This window comes from Nannobrachium achirus (assembly GCF_963921795.1).
Source record: "Nannobrachium achirus genome assembly, chromosome: 22".
Taxonomy (NCBI): domain Eukaryota; kingdom Metazoa; phylum Chordata; class Actinopteri; order Myctophiformes; family Myctophidae; genus Nannobrachium; species Nannobrachium achirus.
The window spans coordinates 50,034,685-50,058,004 of NC_137829.1; the positions used below are offsets into that span (position 1 = coordinate 50,034,685).

General features: G+C 41.8%; 1 protein-coding gene across 1 annotated transcript in view; it reads right to left on the minus strand.

Annotated features, from left to right (window-relative positions):
• LOC308308240 (contactin-associated protein-like 5) overlaps positions 1 to 23,320 on the minus strand; it is a gene marked incomplete at both ends in the record, with an annotated part of 253,821 nt that overhangs the window by 54,985 nt on the left and 175,516 nt on the right. The window contains 5 exons of the mRNA XM_080753618.1: positions 8,057 to 8,257; positions 10,727 to 10,846; positions 11,646 to 11,752; positions 18,243 to 18,414; positions 21,803 to 21,946. Of these exons, the coding sequence (XP_080609744.1) occupies positions 8,057 to 8,257; positions 10,727 to 10,846; positions 11,646 to 11,752; positions 18,243 to 18,414; positions 21,803 to 21,946 (744 nt within the window). The remainder of the gene's footprint in view (positions 1 to 8,056; positions 8,258 to 10,726; positions 10,847 to 11,645; positions 11,753 to 18,242; positions 18,415 to 21,802; positions 21,947 to 23,320) is intronic.

A 23,320-nucleotide genomic window follows, 5' to 3' on the forward strand; every position in this document is an offset into this window, starting at 1 on the left:
CCTGCGAGAGCGTCGCGCCGCCGATATTTGCCGTCCACTCCAATGCAATCCAGGATCTTTGGAGCTCATTTTCTCTGTTCTATTCCTATCCATGGGGTGCGCAAGGTTTAATCACGGCTAAATTGGGCATCTAAAATGAGTGGTAGCCAATAGCTAACTTCAAGCTAACTTCATCCTGTTCATGACACAAAGGAAAGAGTTCACGCGCGTCATGGCTGCGCACGGCTTGTGCATATACAGCGTATGTCTATGGTGGATTCTCTGGCCACTGGGCGCCCTCTAGTGGAGATTCCGGGCACTGGATGAGTTAAATAAAGTCGTTTTGGTGCACGGCCTGAACGGTCTTCCTCAGCGTTGTCTGAGGATTGGAAGACCGTTCAGGTGGAAACGCGTCCGTTGTTCTCTGTCCAGAGAGGTAAATAAATCATGTGAAAAGGATTTCCTTGTGTGCTGGGCTGGCGACCTCTTCTTTGCCTCATAGTAAATCAGTGCCATACATACAGTATTCTAAGAAAAACCTGGACACCGACATGCTTACAGTAATTTGGTCTTACGGTCAAAATAAGAAACTGCTATGCAGGGCACAGCGGGGCCCAGGCCAGGTGAAACCCATAAGCGTTTATACGTTCCACACCTGCTCGAAAACACACAACCAGGAAGCAACCAACACAAAGCCACAGCCCAGCAGCAGGCAGGGGCGTCACAAGGGAAGTGGGACCGAGTCACTAGGGCCCAGGGTGGAGGGGCCTTAATTATTTTATACTTTAGCTATTGAAAAATAGCAGATATACAAGCTCACAGCGCGGCACCGAGTGCCGCGCTGCGAGCTTGTATATCTGCTATTTTTTTTTAAAGTAATGAAAGTGTGTGCAAATCTGTGAATAGTGTACTTTAAGCGAACATTTGTAACTCAAATTTGGTTTCTGGGGGGGGTCCCTGGAACTAAATATTTTGAGATGGGGGTCCGTGGCCAAAGACATATCATTTTGGGGGTCCTTGACATGAAAAAGTTTGAGCACCACTGACATAGAAACATATAGGTTTATCAAAAAACCTTAGAAGGATTTGAAATATTCGGGTTTTTCAAAAATAGCAGATATACAAGCTTGCTGAGCTTGTATATGTGCTATTTTTCAATAGTTAAAGCACAACATGTGAGTGAATCCTTGTACCCAGGGCCCAGGATTTGGTGGGACGCCCCTGGCAGCAGGTGGAGTCAGGGGGGGGGGGGGGGGGGGGGGGGTGTTGCCCTCGTGGGCAGTGATCAAAGCAGTGTAGTGAGGCGTCCGCTGCCATTCCTGGGGCCAGGGACGTGCTGGCCATTGGGAAAAGCGGGACAACTCCCGAACGGCCGGTTCATTCCTGGCCGGTCCAGGCCGGCCATTAGGAAAAAAAATAAAATAAAATGTCGGCCTTCGTTCCATTTTGGGGGCTGGGCGGCCAACAAAGTAAATCGTCACTGTCTGGCAGAAACCTTGTATCTCCAAGTTTCAAATGTGTAGATTTTTTCGCAAAGCAAAGCCCTGCTTCATCATACAAGGCCGTTGCACGAAAGTAGTGAAAACAGCAGATCTACAAGCACACAAGTGTGCTTGTAGATCGGCTGTTTTCACTAGTTTAAATCATCTTTAAAATGATAAATACAAAACAAACGGTTTTGGACATTTTCCACCCGACAACGACGAAATATAACTCATGTACAGTAATTGGCCCACTGGCTTGTCACTTGTCATGATCCGAAATGGCAAATCTTTGAGTAGCAGCAGCGCTACAGAGAGAGATCTCTCTCTATAGCGCGCAATGAGGGCCTCTACAACTCTTTTTTCCCGGGCTGAATCAGGGGCCCAGCACGTCCCTGATTCCTGGGGCTCAGGCTGTTTGTCAGGGAGGCCCGTAGCCACGTCTCCATGTCACTCTGCCAGGCCTCATTAGCTCCAGCAGGTGTTAAGTGGCCCTGATTTCACAGCTGTGTGTGTGTGTGTGTGTGTGTGTGTGTGTGTGTGTGTGTGTGTGTGTGTGTGTGTGTGTGTGTGTGTTTTTCTTTTTAAACTCAGCGGCGATCACACATTTTACTTCTACTCCATTGCATCTCAGATGCAAAACCTCTACGTCTCACTTCATTACAGTTACTTTGTATATTTAGATTATTATTAGAAAACCAAATACACCCCCATTGTATACTTATTACTTAACCCTTTCTATTTGAAAGTAGGTCACAATGAGTCGTGGATCTGCAAAAAAAAGCTTGCGGTTTACTATGAGAAACGTCACAGCTTGTCCGCGTGTAGACGTGTACATATTTTTACGGTCTATGGGTTTGCCGCTCTGATGTCACTATGTTGTCAGGGGAACCATTCTACCAGAAAGGGTTTGCCGCTCTGACATCACGCTCCGGCTTCACTGTGATGTCACACTAACAGAATCCCTTTTATGCCCATACATGGAGTTCCCTGATGTCATCAATATTAATGATGCCCTGTTAAAGAGATCCCTGTGATGCCAGGGGGCACACATCCCTTTTATGCCCATATATGGAGATATGGAGATCCCTTTGATGCCAGGGGAACAAATCCCTTTTATGCCCATATATGGAGATCCCTGATGTCCACATCACTGTGGCGCAACCTCGCCCTTTAGGGCGAGGTCGCTTGTCGCCCTGAGGCGTCTTACGAGTATTTTTGATACTTTTACTTAACCACTTAAACCTTATTATGGTTGGGATGTATACTGTATACTATTGTAACTTCTGTTTTCCGTTATTGTGGGGATTTTCGCTGAAAATTACAATAGCCGAAGGAGAGCTTGTCGATCTGCTACTAAAAGTTTTCCAGGATGCTGGGGTTTATGTGGTTAACTCATTTCCGGCGATCCCCGTCGAAACCGAAGATTTCCCGCTGTACCTCTCTGTGATGCCCGAGGAGCCAGAAGATTTAATTAGCTTTAATCATTATGAAACGATTAAAAGTATGGTCGCTGTATATAGCCGCTTCGGAGACTTTAGGCCCGCCCCCTGACTGTATCCGGTCGTATTTCCCGTTTGGACCGGATCTAGGTTTCCATATCTGGTCTGACGTCCAATCGCAGCTCCGTTCGCATAGCTTTTCATTGTAAACAAGTGAGCTGACTGCAGGGCCATAGAATGGTCTGTTTTCCACGCGTTTTTTATTTATTTTGTAGCTGTTTGATTCCTCTACCCGCCTGGCATATGATCTGCGCACATATCGTCTGCTATGTGCGCGAACGTGCCCACTTGTTACCATAGCGCACAGCTGGCTGTCTCCAATGTTTTTTTCATGTAAACACTGGCAGATAAGCAGGGATTACAGCGTGGCAACGGATATGTCTATTTCAATGGGGGTTTTTTTATTCGAAAGCTGTCACCGAGTCTACACGTCTACTAGATGAGTCGCGCACAGATTGTGCACGATGCGTGCGCGTGCCCACGTTAAAAGGTAAGGACAATTTGGCAGCTGCTTACTACAGCTATGTTTAAAATGGCAGCAAAATTGTTAAGTTGAAAAAATAAAATAAAATAATAATAGGCTACTTCTTCCACCACACAATGTCGCACGACACACACACACGTCCATTTTCACGACTTTTTCAAAAATAGCAGATCTACAAGCTCGCAGCGCGGCACTCGGTGCCGCGCTGTGAGCTTGTATATCTGCTATTTTTCCACTGGTTAAAGCATTCAATAATTCTAGGCCTAAATTGCTTAAACACGGGGAAATTGGATTATGTGTTTACTGTAAGAGAGGGGACATACGCACGCACGCACACACACACGCACACACGCACACACACACACACACACACACACACACACACACACACACACACACACACACACACACACACACACACACACACACACACACACACACACACACACACACGTCCATTCAACAGCAGGCAAGGCAACTGGAGCAAATTATGCATGGGTACAGCACAACGTGCTACAATACAGCAAAACAAAACAAAACACAGTGTGAAAATAACAAATATAAAATGCATCCCAATTTGTCAAATAGACATTTCCACGAACAATAAGCCTTGTTGCAAAACAAAGGCCAGCTGTTTGTTAGAGACATGAAATAAACTGCTTGCAACCGGACCAGAGTCTGTCTCTCTCTCTCTCTCTCTCTCTCTCTCTCTCTCTCTCTCTCTCTCCCCCCCCCCCCCCCCCCCCCCCCCTCTCTCTCTCTCTCTCTCTCTCTCTCTCTCTCTCTCTCTCTCTCTCTCTCCACTATAAATTGTCCTTCAAATGAAAGTAACAGTGACAAGCAACACATTTTTTTTCCTCGGGAATACGAGAGGAATTGTCCTTTATGAATTACTATCCCGAGCTCACAATCCCAACAGCACGACCTTGATATTTCTGAAACGTAGTGTACACTTTAGGGATGCTTTCATTTAGTGTACAACACACACTCTGTAATGAACGGCGATAAATCATTCACTTGCTCTTCATTAGTGTCAGGATCGGCTGGAGACGGGAAATAATTATAGATTTGGGTTTCCTGGGAGGATGGCCAGGTTAATAATTCAGGAACACGAAGGGCCGTAAAAGCAGCAGAGATCTGCGTCTCAAATTGACAAGTAAGTGCTTTGCTGCTTGTCTTGTTTTTCCTGTGAAGTTAAAGTCATCTCGGGGAAATTGGCTGTGCTACGTGCTTAATCCATTCAGAACGGGTACACTGTATTGTGTTTCATTATCTTATGCTTTAACTATTGAAAAATAGCAGGTATACAAGCTCGCAGCGCGGCACTCGGCTATTTTTGGAAAATCGTGAAAATTCGAATTTTGACCCGATTCTATAAGTGTCTTTCGAATCCTTCTAAGATTTTTTGAAAGACCTATGTTTCTATGTCAGCAATCTGGCTCGCCATCGTCAAAGAAAAGGTCCTTTTCACTTAACTGGAGCTCAGTTAGTCTGTTCTTGAGAGACTACTATGTACAGTGGTTCTCAAACCTTTTCATGTGAAGGACCCCCAAAATGATATTTATTTGGCCACGGACCCCCATCTCAAAATATTTAGTTCCAGGGACCACCCAGAAGCAAAATTTGAGTTACAAACGTTCGCTTTGGAAAATACATATATTCAAAGATTTGCTCACATTTTCACGACTTTTTTCAAAAATAGCAGATCTACAAGCTCGCAGCGCGGCACTCGGTGCCGCGCTGTGAGCTTGTATATCTGCTATTTTTCACTGGTTAAAGCATTCGATAATTCTAGGCCTAAATTGCTTAAACACGGGGAAATTGGATTATGTGTTTACTGTAAGAGAGGGGACATACGCAAAGCCCTTGTTGCCAGGAATAAGGGCTCATCTACGGATAATTACCTTTGCAAAAACAAGACAAAATGGTTTGACCTCAAACATCGAAGGCTTTCATAGGCATAATATTTGATACACACTCGGAGTCAGTGCTGTAGGTTAGCAATCCACAACTTTTGTTGTTGGTGTTGTTTTGTTGTTGTTTTTTTTACACCTTTTTCATGTTATGCCATTTAATTTCTCCCCCCCCACCCACACGTGTGTGTGTGTGTGTGTGCGTGTGCGTGTGTGCGTGCGTGCGTGCGTGTGTGTGTGTGTGTGTGTGCGTGCGTGCGTGTTGTCACTGCTGTTGTATCTTACTGATCACCTGCCAATGAGGGAAAGCAACCACTTAAACACTGTATGCGGTATGGTCGACCGGAGTCCCTCAGGGATCTACACTAGGGCCTTTTTTTTTGTTTGAATCCGACTCCTGTCACTGCGTGGGTGAAAAGAGGGATAAATGGGCAACTATATGGGCACATGCAGTGCCCACATACCCAGTAAACAGCAGAGTACCCAATACCCATAGCCTGGTTCCAGACCATAGACCCGCCCACTCTCAGAGTGGACCGTTTCTCTGGTCTGGAATTGTGTTCATAATAAGTGATTTCTGGAGCCACAGCTCCTCCAATTAGCGCAGTGGGGTGGGGGAGGGTTTAACAAATAACCAATCTGTGCTGTCAAAGTCCCTCCCCTCCAGAAATCGCTCAAACAGGGCACGATGTCAGACTCAAGCTTCAGCTGAGTCTGAAATCAGGCTAGAGCAGTGGTTCTCAACCTTTTTCAGGCCGCGACCCCTAAAATAATCATATTTTAACTGGGGACCCCCAACCCTGACGAGCACTAAGAGCTGAGGAAATACATTTTGTATATGGTTCTATTGTGAAAATAGCATATCTACATGCTCAACCTACAACGCCTCGCGTAGGTTGAACATGTAGATTGGCAATTTTCACAATTTCCGCCTCTAATATTTGACAATTTGGCCTATGTTTAATGTCATTTCATAGGCATTCAAAAGTCGTTAAATTGCTACTTTAGAAATTTGCAGATACCCTCTATACACTTAAACTTTATGTTGGTTTGTTTACTCGTGAGTGAGAAAACAATGTTGCACTTTAGGTTAATCATCTGGGGACCCCCCAAAATAATTTGGAGACCTCCCTGGGGGTCCCGACCCACAGGTTGAGAACCACTGGGCTAGAGTACCCAGTAAACAGCATGTTTACTGCATGGGTGTTTTTTTTTATGTCAGTGGGAATTTACTGTTTAGTTCCAGGGACCCCCCAGAAGCAAAATTTGAGTTACAAATGTTCGCTTTGAAAATGCATAATATTCAAAGATTTGCACACATTTTCACGACTTTTTCAAAAATAGCAGATATACAAGCTTACAGCGCGGCACCGAGTGCCGCGCTGCGAGCTTGTAGATCTGCTATTATTCTGTTATTTTCACTGGTTAAAGCATTCAACAATTCTAGGCCTAAATGGGTAAAGAAGGGTGTGTGTGTGTGTGTGTGTGTGTGTGTGTGTGTGTGTGTGTGTGCGTGCGTGCATGTAAAATTTGGTCAAATGTCTGCAATTGTCTGTCTGTGGGTGCAGTGAGTTTGTTGGGGGGTTGGGGGGTCTTTCCCATATTGGCCAGAAAAAAACCTCCACGTGTGTTTAAAGGAGACAGAATATAAATAAATAAACCCTAAAGTCTGTGGCAGACGGGCAGAGTCGCTGAAGCGTGCAGGTAAACAATGAAAGCAATTATATTTCATATCTGGTCGGCTGAAAATAGCAGAAAGTAGGTTGCTTAGACATAACAAACGTGTTTATTATTATCCACAGTGCCCCTCCAAGAGATTTGAGGAACATAATTTTTTTTCTTAAGTGATCATACGTTGTCAAAAACATAATTATTAAACGTGTTGCTGTTAGAATGATGTCTGTTTCCATGGCAGCCTTGGTAAATACAACAACAACCAAGCACTGCGGATTGATAGATTAAATAATGTACTAGTAAGACGCCTCAGGGCGAGGTCACGCCAATTCTTGGCCATCTGGCCAGCTAGTGATGTATATCGGACCAGCAATATATATATATATATATATATATATATATATATTATATATATATTAAGGCTGGGACTTTAACTGATTAATTGCGATTAATGAATTACAGAAAATGAATGGGATTAAAAAAATTAACACACTTTAATCGCACTTAGTTTTTGCACCACAGAACCTTCAGTTTCGGGCATACTGATCATAGCGATGCACCAACCAAGAAGAGACAACAAACGCAAAGGCCGATCAGAGCGATTTGCTTGGCCCTATGGACTCACTCGTTGATTCACTCGTACAACAAAATATGTTTTACTTGAAAAAAGAAATGCTTCTCAGGTCAAATATCGATGTGCGATTAAAATGCGATTAATTGCGATTAATTAATCACAAGAGCCTGTAATTAATTAGATTAAAATTTGTAGTCGCATCCCTGCCCAAATATATATATAGCATATATATATAATTTATATATATATATCGTCGTTGTCGGGTGGAAATCTCGTAGTGCTCGTAGATCGGCTGTTTTCACTAGTTTAAATCATTTTTAAAATGATGAATGCAAAACAAATGGTTTTGGACATACACGGTTTTCACCCGACAACGACGATATATATATATATATATCGTTTTTATCTACTGATAGGGTAGCCTAGAAAAAAAAAGAAAAAAAACTTGCCCCAAGTGTTGAAGAGGCGGGACTTCCTGCAGCTGTAGACCACTTCCTGTTGACACTGCTCAGACCCAGAGACGACGGCTCTCAGCTGCTGAGGCGAGGCGCTGTAGTTGAAGCTCATGACGTAAGGAGCATGGACAGAAGATCCATGGACCTTCACTGGAGCTGTGCTGTTGTGGGTCAGCACGGTCCACACCTTGTCATCTACACACACACACACGCACGCACGCACGCACCCACCCACACACACACACACAAGCACACACACGCGCACACACGCGCATGCACACACGCATGCATGCACAAACACAACAACAACAAGATAAGTTACACTTTAAAGATGTGTGAATTGTGAATAAAATGATATTTTAACCAGTAGGCCTATACTTTTTTTTTATGTTTTTTATCCCACGATGTTTGCAACCCATTTTTCTCACCCGGTGACTACCTAACCTGTAGTCCTGGTTTCCGCTCTCCCCCTGCCGCGCCAGGGGACATTGGGGAGCACCCGGCTGGCTAGGGGGAGGTAGTATAGAAACCAGGACTACTGCATGTTTTTTAGTGAGGGCCTATGCCCAAGGAGACATGGGGAGAACATGCAAACTCACCACAGAGAGGCCCTATCGCCAACCCCACCTAGGGTGTGTGGGTGCTGATGACGCGGGTGGAGGAACACGCCCCCAGCGCCCACAGCTTCCCCCGGCGGGAATCGAACCCAGGACCTTCTAACTGTGAGGCGAAGTGCTAACCACTGCACCACCGTGTCCCCGCGTTAACCAGTATACTTAATATAATCGAAACATCTGTTGGTTGGAACTTGGAGGTGGCTTCCCGTCCCTTCCAACTTTACTTTTCTATATATATATATATATATATATATATATATATATATATATATATAAAATTGAACGTTTTTCTGAACTTCGGTTAGGTTTTAAAATCGGCCTCAGGTCTAGACGAGTTAATAAAGTATTCAACGAATAAACGAATCATCCATTTTGTACACACTCGTCTCTCAAGAGTTATGGCGGTCCTTGAAATTTAATAAAAAAGTTTGAGAAGTACACCCTTACGGAAGACAGTCCTGAAGCAACGGCAGGGTGTGACACATTGTACGTTTGAATTGCCTTCCTTAATACTCCCGTGACATTATTACTGATATTTATCACTGCAAACTGATGAGTCTTGCATAGCAGATACAACAGGCTGATGATGATGATGATGCCTTCACAAAATGAGATTCTTTTCTTCTTCTTCCAGTGGCTGATAGGGGTTTGGGGGTGGGTGGCCGGGGGTTGATTAGAATAGGGGGCATATAATCAATCGTAGGAGGTATTAGTGCGATATTCTCACTTAATTGCCACCCACTCTGTCAGTGTCACTATTGTAAGTCACTGTGTGATCATAGCAACTGTGATACGGGTGCTGTCGGGGCAGACACCTCTTATCTACATATTCCAACCTTTTGCGTGTTTTCATAAATCAACGTCCTACTCCATCACACTACAGCAGTGGTTCTCAACCTGTGGGTCAGGACCCCCTGAGGGGTCTCCAAATTATTTTGGGCGGTCCCCAGATGATTAACTTAATGTGCAACATTGTTTTCTCACTCAACAGTAAACAAACCAACATAAAGTTTAAGTGTATAGAGGGTATCTGCACATTTCTAAAGTGACAATTTAAGGACTTTTTAACACCTCTAAAATGACATTAAACATTTGTCAAATTGTCAAATATTAGAGGCAGAAATTAAAAAAAAGCCGATCTACATGCTCACAAGCATGTAGACAAGCATGTAGTGTGAGCATGTAGATCTGCTATGTTCACAATAGAACCGTGTTATACAAAATGTAATTCCTCATCTCTTAGTGCTCGTCAGGGTGGGGGGTCTCCAGTTTGAAATATCTTTGTTTTGGGGGTCGTGGCCTGAAAAGGTTGAGAACCACTGCACTACAGCGTCACACAAAAGCATCAAATGTAGCAGATCTGCAAGCTCGAAATGCACCGCGGAACGACGCGTTCTGAGCTTGTAGATCTGCTACTTTTGATGCTTTAGAATTTGAATCCTGATGAGTTTTGGACATAACCGGTTTGCACATTTACCACGGTTTTTAAGGTCCCAGGATATGGCAAATATGCCAAGCCCTGGCATGTTCATTTAAGCTCTCAGTTCTTTGTCTGATGTCATTCAGTTTCAGAACAGAAGAAAAAATCAAACCTCGGTTTGAGGTGAAGCGGTGAATTTTTATTCTATGTGTTCTAGAGCTATGAAATCTGTACGGGACACAAAAAGCCACTCCTTGGAAGCGGCTTTCACCGCTTCAATAACTAAATATATTAAACAGAAAAGTATAGAAAATCTCTATAAGGTAACTACTTTTTTCATGACAGTTTTCATGACAGTATCGTTGTTAACTTTGTCATATTTACAACATTTCAGTAACCATATATGAGTAAAATAAATCATTTATATAAATATTTTTGGAAATCTCCGCGGGGAAAAAAAAATCTGCGGAACCACAAATTTCCTCCACTGCTCTGCTCTATACAGCAAACCAGAACGATTAGGCTACTCCAGTTCATAGATTATCCCCAGTAGAAAAAGAGCACGAATACAATATTATTAGGATATGAGCAGCGCGACCAGCGGTAATGGCTGAACACTGATCTCACCCGTCATGTTGCAGTAGACCCGCGTGGGCCCCAGGGGGCCGCTCCCATCAGGGTCGATGGAGAAGTAGCCCGAGGAGCTGCCCGTCAGCCGGTAGGCCTCGCAGGACGACTCGTAGATGGCTGCACACACAGGGAGAGAAGCTATCGTTAGTGATGTATTTTACCATGACTTATAATACATTATGATACCACATGAGATTTGGTAGCTTATAGAAGTCAAGTGGCTGTATTTTGATTGTCTTAACTCATTTTGTGCTCCAGACATGAACAGGTTAAAATGTACAGGCTGCCTCTCGCAGGTTCCGTCCGCGGCCAGTCTCTTATTTTGAAGGCCAGAAGTCCATTGCGCAAACATTTCCTGTTTGACGTCATGACGTCATTCACCGGAAGTGGTCATCTCCCCATGCAGTTGCAGTAATGGCCGATCGTTGCCTTTCAGCTTGTGTTTTTTTTGCGAGAATCTAATGCCATCCTTGGCTTCAAAAGTGTTTTTTGGAGAAAATGGACATTAAAGATGAGATCGACCGTCGGCCTCCATGTTAAGGGATTACTATTTTGTGCACGTGGATCCGCGATGATGATGAATCGGCGAGTCCAATCGTGCCAGGACTTTCCAACGGACCGTAGGGTAAGAGTGCCAGCGTTACTCTATATACAGTATATTACGCGAGTATACTCGGGATCGGCACTCCGAGTACTTGAGTATTTTTCACGAGTATTCTCGGGATCGGCTACAAATGGGTACGAGCTCTTATGCCTTAACTTAAAGGCCTGTCCATACTGTCTCCGACCACCACACTTTTCGTCGGAGAGTTCAGACTTTCCGATCTGCAGCTTTTCAAACTCTAATTCGGGGTAATGCTTTTCAGAAGATGTGAGTGACGTCATCGACAGTATGCAGGCAGGGGTCTGAACTCACCGTTGTGACAGGTGGCTCCGGAGTATCCTGTCCCTGAGCAGTCACAGTAGAACGTTGTCCAGGACTGGGAACACTGGCCTCCGTGCTCACACAGGTTAGGAAGACATCTGCAACAGCAGCAGATCATTACAACCAGGGGTGAAAAGAATAAATAAAAATCCTCCATTTATTTACGGTAATTAAAGAGATATTTCACTTTCAAATAAAATAAAGATATATATATATATATATATATATATATATATATATATAATCTAGAAAAAGCGCTCCTCTGAGCACAGGTCTCCGCCAGGGAGTATGCGTGCTGTGTGCACAGTGTTTCAAACAGATTTTTTTCTTTTTCAGTCCCTTTTATGTCCTTATATGAAAAGTATGATGTCTTCAGTATATTCCCTTATACAGAATGGGCATGCCCCCTTTTGTGCCCATATATGGAGCCCGCCCGGCGGGCTGACCAGTCACGCAACATCACAGTAAAATCTTATAAGCAGGGAAAGTCTCAAGATAGGACAGGACGATCTGCCAAAGTTAACCTTCACAGCTGACCACGACAGCATAGCCACGCACACGCACACACACACACACACACACACACACACACACACACACACACACACACACACACACACACACACACACACACGCACACACACACACACACACACAACCACACACACAGATCTAAATGTAATGTATTGAGCTTTAACAGCGCTGTGACAAACCTACAGTAAAGTATACGCCCACTGCTTCTAAAATCAAACCCTCATGTACTGGCCCTCCTGACTGCCAATGATAGCCATCACCCACCGTGAATAACTTGCACCGACTGCACTGTAGTTTTAGGCCTAGAATTATTGAATGCTTTAACTATTGAAAAATAGCAGATATACAAGCTCACAGCGCGCCACCGAGTGCCGCGCTGCGAGCTTGTAGATCTGCTATTTTTGAAAAAGTTGTGAAAATGTGTGCAAATCTTTGAATATATGTATTTTTAAAGTGAACGTTTGCAACTAAATTTTTGCTTCTGGGTGGTCCCTGGAACTAAATATTTTGAGATGGGGGTCCGTCGCCAAATACATATAATTTTGGGGGTCCTTCACATGAAAAGGTTTGACACTGACATAGCAGTCTCTCAGGAACAGACTAACTGAGCTCCAGTTGAGTGAAAAGGACCTTTTCTTTGACGATGGCTGGCCAGATTGCTGACAAAGAAACATAGGTTTCTAAATGGGTTAAGGCAGGGGTGGGCAACTTCGATGATGGAGAGGGCCACTACATTTTCTCACTCACTCCAGAGGGCCACAATGCATATACATAGCAAAAATAGCCGATCTACAAGCTCAAAACGCGTCCCAGTTTTGGAATCCTGAAAAGTAACATTTTCTTTTCTTCTTTTGTTTTTAAATTTCAAATGCATTAATATGTTCTTATGTTAATCTTCATGAACTTAAATACAAATACATTGGACATAAAAAAATACAATAACATTTTAATACTAGAAATACTGTTCCTTCGAAACAGTGTGGGCTCGCTTCCAACCCAACAAATAGGATACTTTAAGGTACTGTAAGGTACAGTACCTTACAGTATTGTACTGTACCTTACTATACTGTACTGCACCTTACTGTACTGTACTGTACTGTACTGTACTGTACTGTACTGTACTGTAACTTACTGTACTTTACTGTACTCTACTGTACTGTACTTTACTGTATTCTACTGTAACTTACTGTACTTTACTGTACTCTACTGTACCTTACTGTACTGTACTCTACTGTACCTTACTGTACTGTACTGTACCTTACTGTACTATACTATACTGTACTCTACTGTACCGTACTGTACCTTACTGTACTGTACTCTACTGTACCTTACTATACTGTACTTTACTGTACTCTACTGTACTTTACTGTACTCCACTGTACCTTACTGTACTTTATTCTACTTTACTGTACTTTATTGTACTTTACTGTACTCTACTGTACCTTACTGTACTGTATTGTACTTTACTGTACCTTACTGTACTGTACTGTACTCTACTGTACCTTTCTGTACTGTACCTTTCTGTACCTTACTGTACTTTACTGTACTCTACTGAACCTTACTGTACTTTTACTGTACTCTACTGAACCTTACTGTACTGTACATATTCTATGTGTTCTAGATCTACATTTTTGATTCTGTGTTTGGGAACCAGCAACTGTCAAATGGACTCCAACTGTAGTGGAGTATATTGAGTGCATATACTGTAGGCTAACAATCCCAGATCACATCTGTCCTCCACTATGTCTATAACCAAGGCGTTCTTCTATGTGGCCACTCCAGACTGAGGAGTGGAGCATGGCTTTTATTGTGTTTGTGGATCTGACTTGGAAATGCATTGGTTTTGATATCTCCCTGACAACCAACAACAACCACTAATATGGCTGACTGTCCCTGCGGGCTCTAGGATATATGGCTATGGGATTTACATCCCATCGCCCGGACTTGATTCTTGATCACAGCTGTGTAATCAGTAGAGTGGAGAGGGACATTTATTTATAGTTTTAACTATAACTATAGTTTTATACATCACACAGCTTAGACATTTGGATCAAATCAGAGAGCAGACCTGTGTGAACGCAATGATATAGATAGCATATCTGAAGTGTGAACACTGCAGCCACAGCGCTTTAACATAAACATGGGTCTATTATCCTTCTCTCCACTCTGTCCCCACTCACTAAACCCATTGGAAATGCATTGGGTGCTTAAAGTTAAACATTTTTATTTTTTTATATTTATACTACAAAACATTTCAAAACCAAAAGTACAAGCACACGTGTCCTCAGTAAGCTGAACACATAAAAATTTGAATGGTGTTGAAAGGTGTAAGCGTTTAAGAGATGAAGCGCGCCAAAGTTTTGAGGAGATACACATATAGCTATAAATAAATAAATAAATAAATAATGAAGATAACATACGTGTGCTCGCCTTCCAGGCGAGCCCACAACTAGTCATTTAGCTACTAATATAGACTGAAGTAGTCTAATTAAAGTGGGTCATTTTTCCATGTTTAGAATTGTAACAGCTGAAATCAATAATTTATCAGTACTCCAATATCAACCTGCGGGCCGCAATAAGTGAAGGTGAGGGCCGCATGTGGCCCCCGGGCCGCCAGTTGCCCATGTATGGGTTAAGGGATGGAATTAGAGACACTCAAATAGCATGACTTGTGATGGCATAAACCTTGTGATTATGACAGTAGGTGCACTTTCTCCGTTCCCGCTACAGGGAAATAAATGATCCTCTAATCAGGATCAGAATCATCTTTAACAGAACGGGTACATATCATTGTGTATCATTATTTTATGCTTTAACTATTGAAAAATAGCAGATATGCGAGCTTGTAGATCTGCTATTTTTTTTTAATCGTAAAAATTTGAATTTTGACCCGATTCTATAAGTGTCTTTTGAATCCTTTTAAGATTTTTTGAAAAACCTATGTTTCTATGTCAGCAATCTGGCCAGCCATCGTCAAAGAAAAGGTCCTTTTCACTTAACTGGAGCTCATTAGTCTGTTCTTGAGAGACTACTATGTCAGTGGTTCTCTTTCATTTGAAGGACCCCCAAAATGATATGTATTTTGCCACGGACCCCCATCTCAAAATATTTAGTTCCGGGGCCCCCCAGAAGCAAAATTTGAGTTACAAACGTTCGCTTTGAAAATACATATATTCAAAGATTTGCACACATTTTCACGACTTTTTCAAAAATAGTAGATCTAAAAGCTCGCAGCGCGGCACTCGGTGCCACACTGTGAGCTTGTATATCTGCAATTTTTCACTGGTTAAAGCATTCAATAATTAGCCAGTAGCTATGCCCCTCCCCTAAAAGCTTTTGTCCAATGCTAGCTTAGCAACCGGCAGCTTGCCAAGGCTGTTGCCAAGGAAAACCTTGGCAAGCAGGAAGTTATTCTAAGCTAGCATTGGACAAAAGCTTTTTGGGAGGGGCATAGCTACTGGCTAATTCTAGGCCTAAATATGTCACATCACAGGTTTACAGCTCCATGATTGTTGTTGTTGCTACCAGAAAGAGAAAGGGGTTGTTGGAGCAAATGGGAAAATAAAGAGTCAAACAAAACAAACAAACAAAAAAATAGCAATTTATAGTCTTTGAATGACGCAAAAAGGGCACCGCCCGGCCCCAAAACTTCAGGACGGGACGGGATGGGTTCGGGCGGAATTTGAGAACCAATTCGCGTTCTGAAAAGCCTGTCCAGAACAGGAGTCTCCAGACTTAAAATATGTATTGTCTAAGGGTTCATTTGACTGACATCTAGACAAAGAGCATAGGTAAAATGCCTTACTGGCTTTGAAAAGAACCTTTGTGACTGTGTGAGTGCCACTGTAAAGGTTTGTGGATGACCTGCACAAATCACAGACCTCTAGAGCCATTGTTCTTCGTTTTAAGTGCTTTTGTGGCAGTCCAGACCCAGGATGATGGCAGGTCATCTTTCAGTGGAGCTAATGCACTGACAACACAAGTCATTTTGACACTGAAGGGGAGCACACGCTGAACGCGGACGGCTGCGCAACGTCACGTCGCAGTATCGACACACGTGAAGTGCCGCGCGGAACCCCAACTGGATGCGGGGCGCTGCCACGCAGCACATCCATTTCCCCCGGTGGGGAGAACCATGGGAGAACATGTTCACCGCGCGGCAACGCTGGAAAAATAGAACAGCGGCGTATCGGCGCGGCAGGCGAGGCGGCAGACCCGCGGCTGCGCGCGTCTGACGGCGCCGGTGTGGGTTAGTTCATAATAATAATGGGGCCGTATGTTTTGACGCGGTTTGACACGCCACTCCCGCGCCGCCTCCGTGTCCAGTGTGTGTTCCCCTTTAGTCAGCTGTTATTAAATGCTACAGCAGGGGTGTAAAGTACAAGTACTGTACTTAAAGGAGCTATAGTCAACATTTTCTTGAAAAACGGATGCTAAAATAAAAATAATGTTTCGAAAATATGTTATAAAAAAATAAGCTTCATATATGTGTTTCTATTCAAAAATGACCACAAAAAGCGTAAAATAATGATAAGATAATCATTTTGGCCATTGTCAGACCGACACTTTGTTTACATTCTAGTCTATAGACTAGGATGTAAACAAAGTGTCGGCCCTACAATGAAAAAGTTGACTATAGCTCCTTTAACTAAAATGTTATTATTTGCTTTACTGGAGTATTTCCAAATTTCTGTACTTTTACCTCTACTCCACTACATCTACAGGCAAATATTATTCCACTACAATCATTTGAAAACTTTAGTTACTCTTTACTTTGCAGATTTTGATTATTATATTATATAAAATTATTATTATAAAATAGCTGATCTAGAAGCTCACAATGTGCCACAATGCGACACATGGTGAGCTTTTAGATTGGCTATTTTCAAAAAAGATGTGTGTATTATTATTATTTTTTTTTTAACTTGTGGAAAAGTGACATTCTGTAAAATAAGTCATTCCTACCTTTGGGTTGCCAATTTTGCCATTTTGATGCCAATACTTTTGTACTTTTACTTAAAGGGGCACTCCACCACTTTTCAACCTATGTTCATATAATTGGTTTTTGTTTTTTTTGTTTTTTTTTTCTCAGAGGAGGGCTGTGGGCAGGTCAGAAACCCATCGTTTTGTGACATCATCGATTGCCAATCCAGTTTATAGAAACTGCAGGCTTTCTATTTCTGAAAAGTTGCAATTTTAAAGTGGAAGCCATTGTTCTCGCGACAATAAAAAAAAATGGAAAATGATGATGTCACAAGACGATGGATTCTGAACTTCCCACAGCTCTCCTAGGAGACTTGGACTGAGTAGAAAATAATTGTGGCATTTTATTATGAACATTAGTGAGGACCTATTATATGAAGACAGGTTGAAAAGTGGTGAACTACTCCTTTAAGTATTTTTTTATTTTATTTCTGGACGTTTACTTGTAAACAGAGTATTTCTATATTGCAATATTGATACTTTTACTTAAAGGAGTAGTTCACCACTTTTCAACCTGTCTTCATATAATAGGTCCTCACTAATGTTCATGATAAAATATCACAATTTTTTTCTACTCAGTCCAAGTCTCCTAGGAGAGCTGTGGGAAGTTCAGAATCCATCGTCTTGTGACATCATTTTCCCAAAAAAAAAAAATTATATTTTTGAAAGAAATATTTAGATTTTTATTATCGCGAGAACAATGGCTTCCACTTTAAAATTGCAACTTTTCAGGAATAGAAAGCCTGCAGTTTCTATAAGCTGGATTGGCAATCGATGATGTCACAAGACGATGGGTTTCTGACCTGCCCACACAGCCCTCCTCTGAGAAAAAAAAAAATAAGCTATTTTTGAGTGAGGACCTATAGTAGCTGGAGGAGTTACATTATGACTCTGAGTGGGAAGCTCTTGATGGGAGCTGTGGTGTGTGCGTGTGTGCGTGCGATCTTTCTAATCCACTCGTTCTCAAACATTTTTCTGTCAAGGACCCAATTCTGCCTTGAATTTGAGACCAAAGAGGAAAAAAAAGCTAAAACATCATGACCATTATTGTTCTTAAACTAATGGTCCTACCTGTCATGGATGCCACACGCGTCGAACTGGAGCTGGTCGTAGTTTCCCAGCAGGCCTTGCTGCACGTGGTTGAAGTTGATTGGCTGGCTGTTGATGAACAGGAGGCGCATGCAGCCCTGGAAGGCCAGCGTGGGGTTCTTACAGTAAGAGACCACCGGGGGCGACGGGCAGCCTGAGCAAACAACAAATAGGGCTGTCACAATTATTACATAATCGTCTAATCGTGATTATTTGACATTATCGCAATTATTTTGTCATAATCGTCATAATCGTGAATGTTGAAAAATGTCTGAAATAGTGGAAATAGCAGATCTACAAGCTCACAACGCGTCGCATCACAATTACTATCAAAGTAATTTTTTTTAAGTAAGTTGTCAAATATGTCAGTAATTTCTTTGTATATTTAGGTTATGTGTCATATCTACCATGTACAAATTCAAAGCCTAAAAGCCAAACAGAAATGTAATTATCAACGACAAAAACACAATTAAATCGTTAATCGCCAATTATTTGAGTGACAATTAATCGTCATGTAAAATGACATATCGTGACAGCCCTAAACACAAACACACCAACATCCAGAGGTGGAAATCAGGGGTGTCAATCGGGTATGGCAGGGGTATGCAGCTGCTATACCCTGGGTCCAGGGGGGAGAATACAAGTTACTTTAAAATATAAATCCATGAATGTCTCTTTGTCTATCTGTGCTGGTTATTATGTTGTTAAATTACATTAAAATAACTACAAATGCAAAATTTAACAAGGTATTATAATTATATTCTCCACACTTTTATTCTCCCCCATCTTGACAGAATGGTATATTCCCAGGTTCCGCAGGTCAGCTGCACAGGTGCAATTCATTATTGTTAATTGTAATATTTGGGGGCAAAAATAGAATGTAGTTCTTAAAATGAAAGCATCATGCCTGTTGCTAAGGTATGGCAACATGACTGGTGTCTTGCACGCGCGTTAGTTGCAATTGAACAACTGTTCCAGACTGCCATATCCAGCCCAAGAAACCGTAGAAAATTTGGGGGGGGGGGGGGAAATAGAATGTAGTTCTTAAAATTAAAGTATCACTTCACGCGCGTGCAAGACACCAGTCATGTTGCCATACCTTAGCTTTTTCTGAACTGACGCCACTGGTGGAAGTACAAAGTACCAAAAGTAAAAGTATAAAAAAATGTTTGAAAATAGCAGATCTACAAGCTCACAACACTGTAGATCGCCCATTTTCAAATAGCCATGGTATAAAATAGGGCTAAAGTCGTTATATGTACTGTATGTTTATTATAATTGATATCTGCAAAGTAACTAGTAAATAAGCTTTCAAATAAATGTAGTGGAGTAAAAGTACAATATTTGGATCCGAGATGTAGTGGAGTAGAAGTAAAAGTATTGGAAATTGGAAATACTCAAGTAAAGTACAAATACCTCTACCTGTACTTTACACCACTGAAACGACAAACACACGATCTGTAAACCATAACAGCTTTGGTTGGATTAACCCACTGTACCTACTGTAATTACTTACTGTAAGACACTTTGATGGATTTTCTTTTCCAATAATATATAGTTATATTCTACTCCACTACATCACAGAGGCACTAAAGTTATTTGAAAACTTTGCCGATTTGCGGACTTACTTTGCAGATTTATCAAAAATATAATTATAATAAGTAATGTGTATTGTAATATAAGTACACAACACAATACATAAACCACTTTATACTTTGAATATATACTTATATAAGCATTTCTTGTGCATTTCTTACATTTCTTATGCACTAACTTAACCAACCACCACACAACAAGTAGCGAGGCCATAATGAAAAGAACTAAGACTCTATTATGCAGTTCTATAAAAAGCAGCTTGGTAAAATGCCAGCCATCAGAAGATTTGAGATTTAACATGGCAAGTTCAGGGATGCTAATGTTTGCACGGAGATAATATCTCCTAGCCCGAGTTATGGCAGCAAATCTCTGCTTTGGTGGCACTCTGAATTTAAACACACAAGGATGCGGAGAATGCGAGTATGTTCCGGTGAAATCTCTGCTTGGAATTTGCACTTTATTTGCCGCACCGTGATGACCTTTTGGCTTATTTACCTAAAAGTACATTGCCAGCAGGGGTACGATAGATAATTCTATTTGGTTTGTGGGACCGCTTCACTTGCAGCGAAAGTATTCTCGAAACAAATGACAACATATTGAAATGAGACAGCCCACTCTCTTGTGTTTCAAGATAATGCCACTTGATTGAAGAGGATTATCTAATCAATGCAATTTGCATTTGCGCTATGTTCACTTCCAATTCAATTAACTTGAATTATTGTATCCATTGTGCGTCAGGTAGACGTTAATGGTGGTAATGAGCTTTATGCTGTCCTGATACTGCTGAAGGCGAGGTTATAGTTGGGCGGAATGGAACCCAGCCACACGATGACAGCAAACTGTAATAAAAGTCAACACACAGAAGAATCCAACTGTCTACTTTCTTCTATTTATTTGGTGTTCACCCCGGACATTTACACCAGGGGTCTTCAACAGGGGGTCCGGGACCCATAAGGGGTCCTCAGAATTACTACAGGGGGGGGCGGCGAATCTTTGTGTGATTGGATAATTCTTTTGTATAATTCTTTTAGATTAACAACTTGAAGCCTCGCATCCCTATTTCGAGGGGAACTTTGGCCAAAAATAGCAGATCTAAAGCTCTCAACTCCTCGCGCTGCAAGGCGTTGAGAGCTTGTAGATCGGCTATTTTCTGCAAATAGGTTTGGTGTCGGGAAAAAAAAGAGCACACCAAATACCGAGTGATAGGTCAAGTTTTATAAAGTATAGACGATTTAAGTTGTTAAAGGGATATTCCACTTTCAAAAAACGTTTTGTCATTGTATGGTCTAATCAGGCTTGTATGAACACCCTGAACAGTTTTTTATTTTCTTCATTCAGTATTTAGATATTTGATGTAAATGTTATCCGGCCCTCCAAGCTCAGGGCCTCTCTCCACATACACACCCATTGTAACTTCAAACTCCATTTTAACCATGATAGATTCATTAAAAACACCCATTATCTTTTATGGTGACTCATACTACCCTCCTAATACGTGAGCAGGCCGTGTTTTTTCCATAACGTTTTCATTCATTTTTTCATTTCATTTATTTTTTATATATTTGTATTGTATTTAATCTTTTCCATTTTCCCAAAGAATTATTAAAAATACATGAAAAATGTTATGGAAAAAACATGGCCTGCTCACGTATTAGACACTCAAATTTTCACGATTTTTCAAAAATAGCAGATCTACAAGCTTGCCGCGCTGTGAGCGTGTAGTATATCTGCTATTTTTCAATAGTTAAAGCATAAAATAATAATACACTATAATGTGTACCTGTTCTAAATAGCAATGTGAAAATGTTAATCCAATATGTTTGAACTTTGGGACATAAAAGCAAAGCTATGAAGTAAACCCCAGCATCGCCATTCTGTATTGTGGGGAAAGCTTTGTCCGAAAATAGATAGGTCTAGTGTAGCGCAGTGTAGTGTAGTGTACTGACCTCCAAAGTAGATGATGTCCTCCGTGTCCAGTCGCTGTCCAAGTTCAATGGTGGATGTTGGCTCATTATCCAGGGTCAAGGTCATTTGAAAGTTGCGCATGTCAAGGTTCACAGAATGCCAGAGGCCGTCGTTTACTCTGTGTCCTGGTGGGGGAGGAGGGGTGGGGTGGGGGGGGGGGGGGGGGGGGCATATTTTTCAGGTTATGTAGTGAAGCACAGATATAGAGCAGTGGGCACCAAAACATTGTAGAAATATTAGATGCTGATGAATGTCATATCGTCTGTCGGGGTGGAAAGTCCCAAAATAGCAATGAAAAAAAAAAAGCAGGGGGGGGCATATTTTTCAGGTTATGTAGTGAAGCACAGATATAGAGCAGTGGGCACCAAAACATTGTAGAAATATTAGATGCTGATGAATGTCATATCGTCTGTCGGGGTGGAAAGTCCCAAAATAGCAATGAAAAAAAAAAAGCAGATCTAATAGCTCAAAGCGCATCGCTTCAAGCTTGTAGATCTGTGTGACGTTGTAGTATGATCATTAGAATATGGAGATAAGAGGTTTCTGCTCGACAGCAACAATATAACCTGATGATGGTCAGTATTCAATTTATCCCCTGAGCAAGAAGGCAGGCTCTATAAAGTCTAACTTTAGCTCCATTGATCCTTAGCCAGAACACAATCAATTGATTGATCATTAAAATAAATCTGTAATGGGCTGGGAACGTATACTTCCAAGAAAAAGAAATAAAACGCTCGCACACTGAGGGCGCACATGCGAAAAAAGTGCTTTTATTGCACCAAATACAGGACCTGTATTTGGTGCAATGAAAGCACTTTTTTTTGCATGTGTGCGAGCGTTTTATTTATTTTTCTAGTAGGCCTATCTACTCGTCACTCAGTCAGCACCTGCCGAACTTGGGTCGTGGATGTGCATGTCATCTCCCTCTTTTAACGTATACTTTCAAGACATTCGAGTGGTTCCTTGGCCATTTGACCAGAAACGGTTGGTAACTAAAGAGTGCCAATTTGTCACGACCTGGCTCTTAGGCCATGACAAAAAGGAGGAAGGCACACGGTACTGTTAAAAGTGTATCTATAAAGATACGTTTATTTACACAATTAAATAAGGGAGGGGTCGTTTTTTATTGAGGGTTGTTACTGGAGAAAATGTATAAGCCCTTTTATAAAATGCCATGACCCTCCCTCTCAATTGGGGGAAAGATCAGTGACCCTCCCCAAGATTTAAAATAAAAAAGATTGACCCTAACCTACAACATGACATTTACCACAGTAAAATTATGCCTAAAACCTAAACTTAGTTATTCCTAGTGGCGAGAACAGAACAGAGAAGCAAGTTCTGGGTAGGTACTGCAAAATTTATTTTCTTTCTTTTTAAGGTTAAAAACGGGTGTGGGCGGCAGCAGCAATGAACAATAATGAATAGGCTAATATAATGCATTGAGATCCCAGCTGCACTTCATCCCAAAAACATATTTCCAAATATAAACTAACACACCC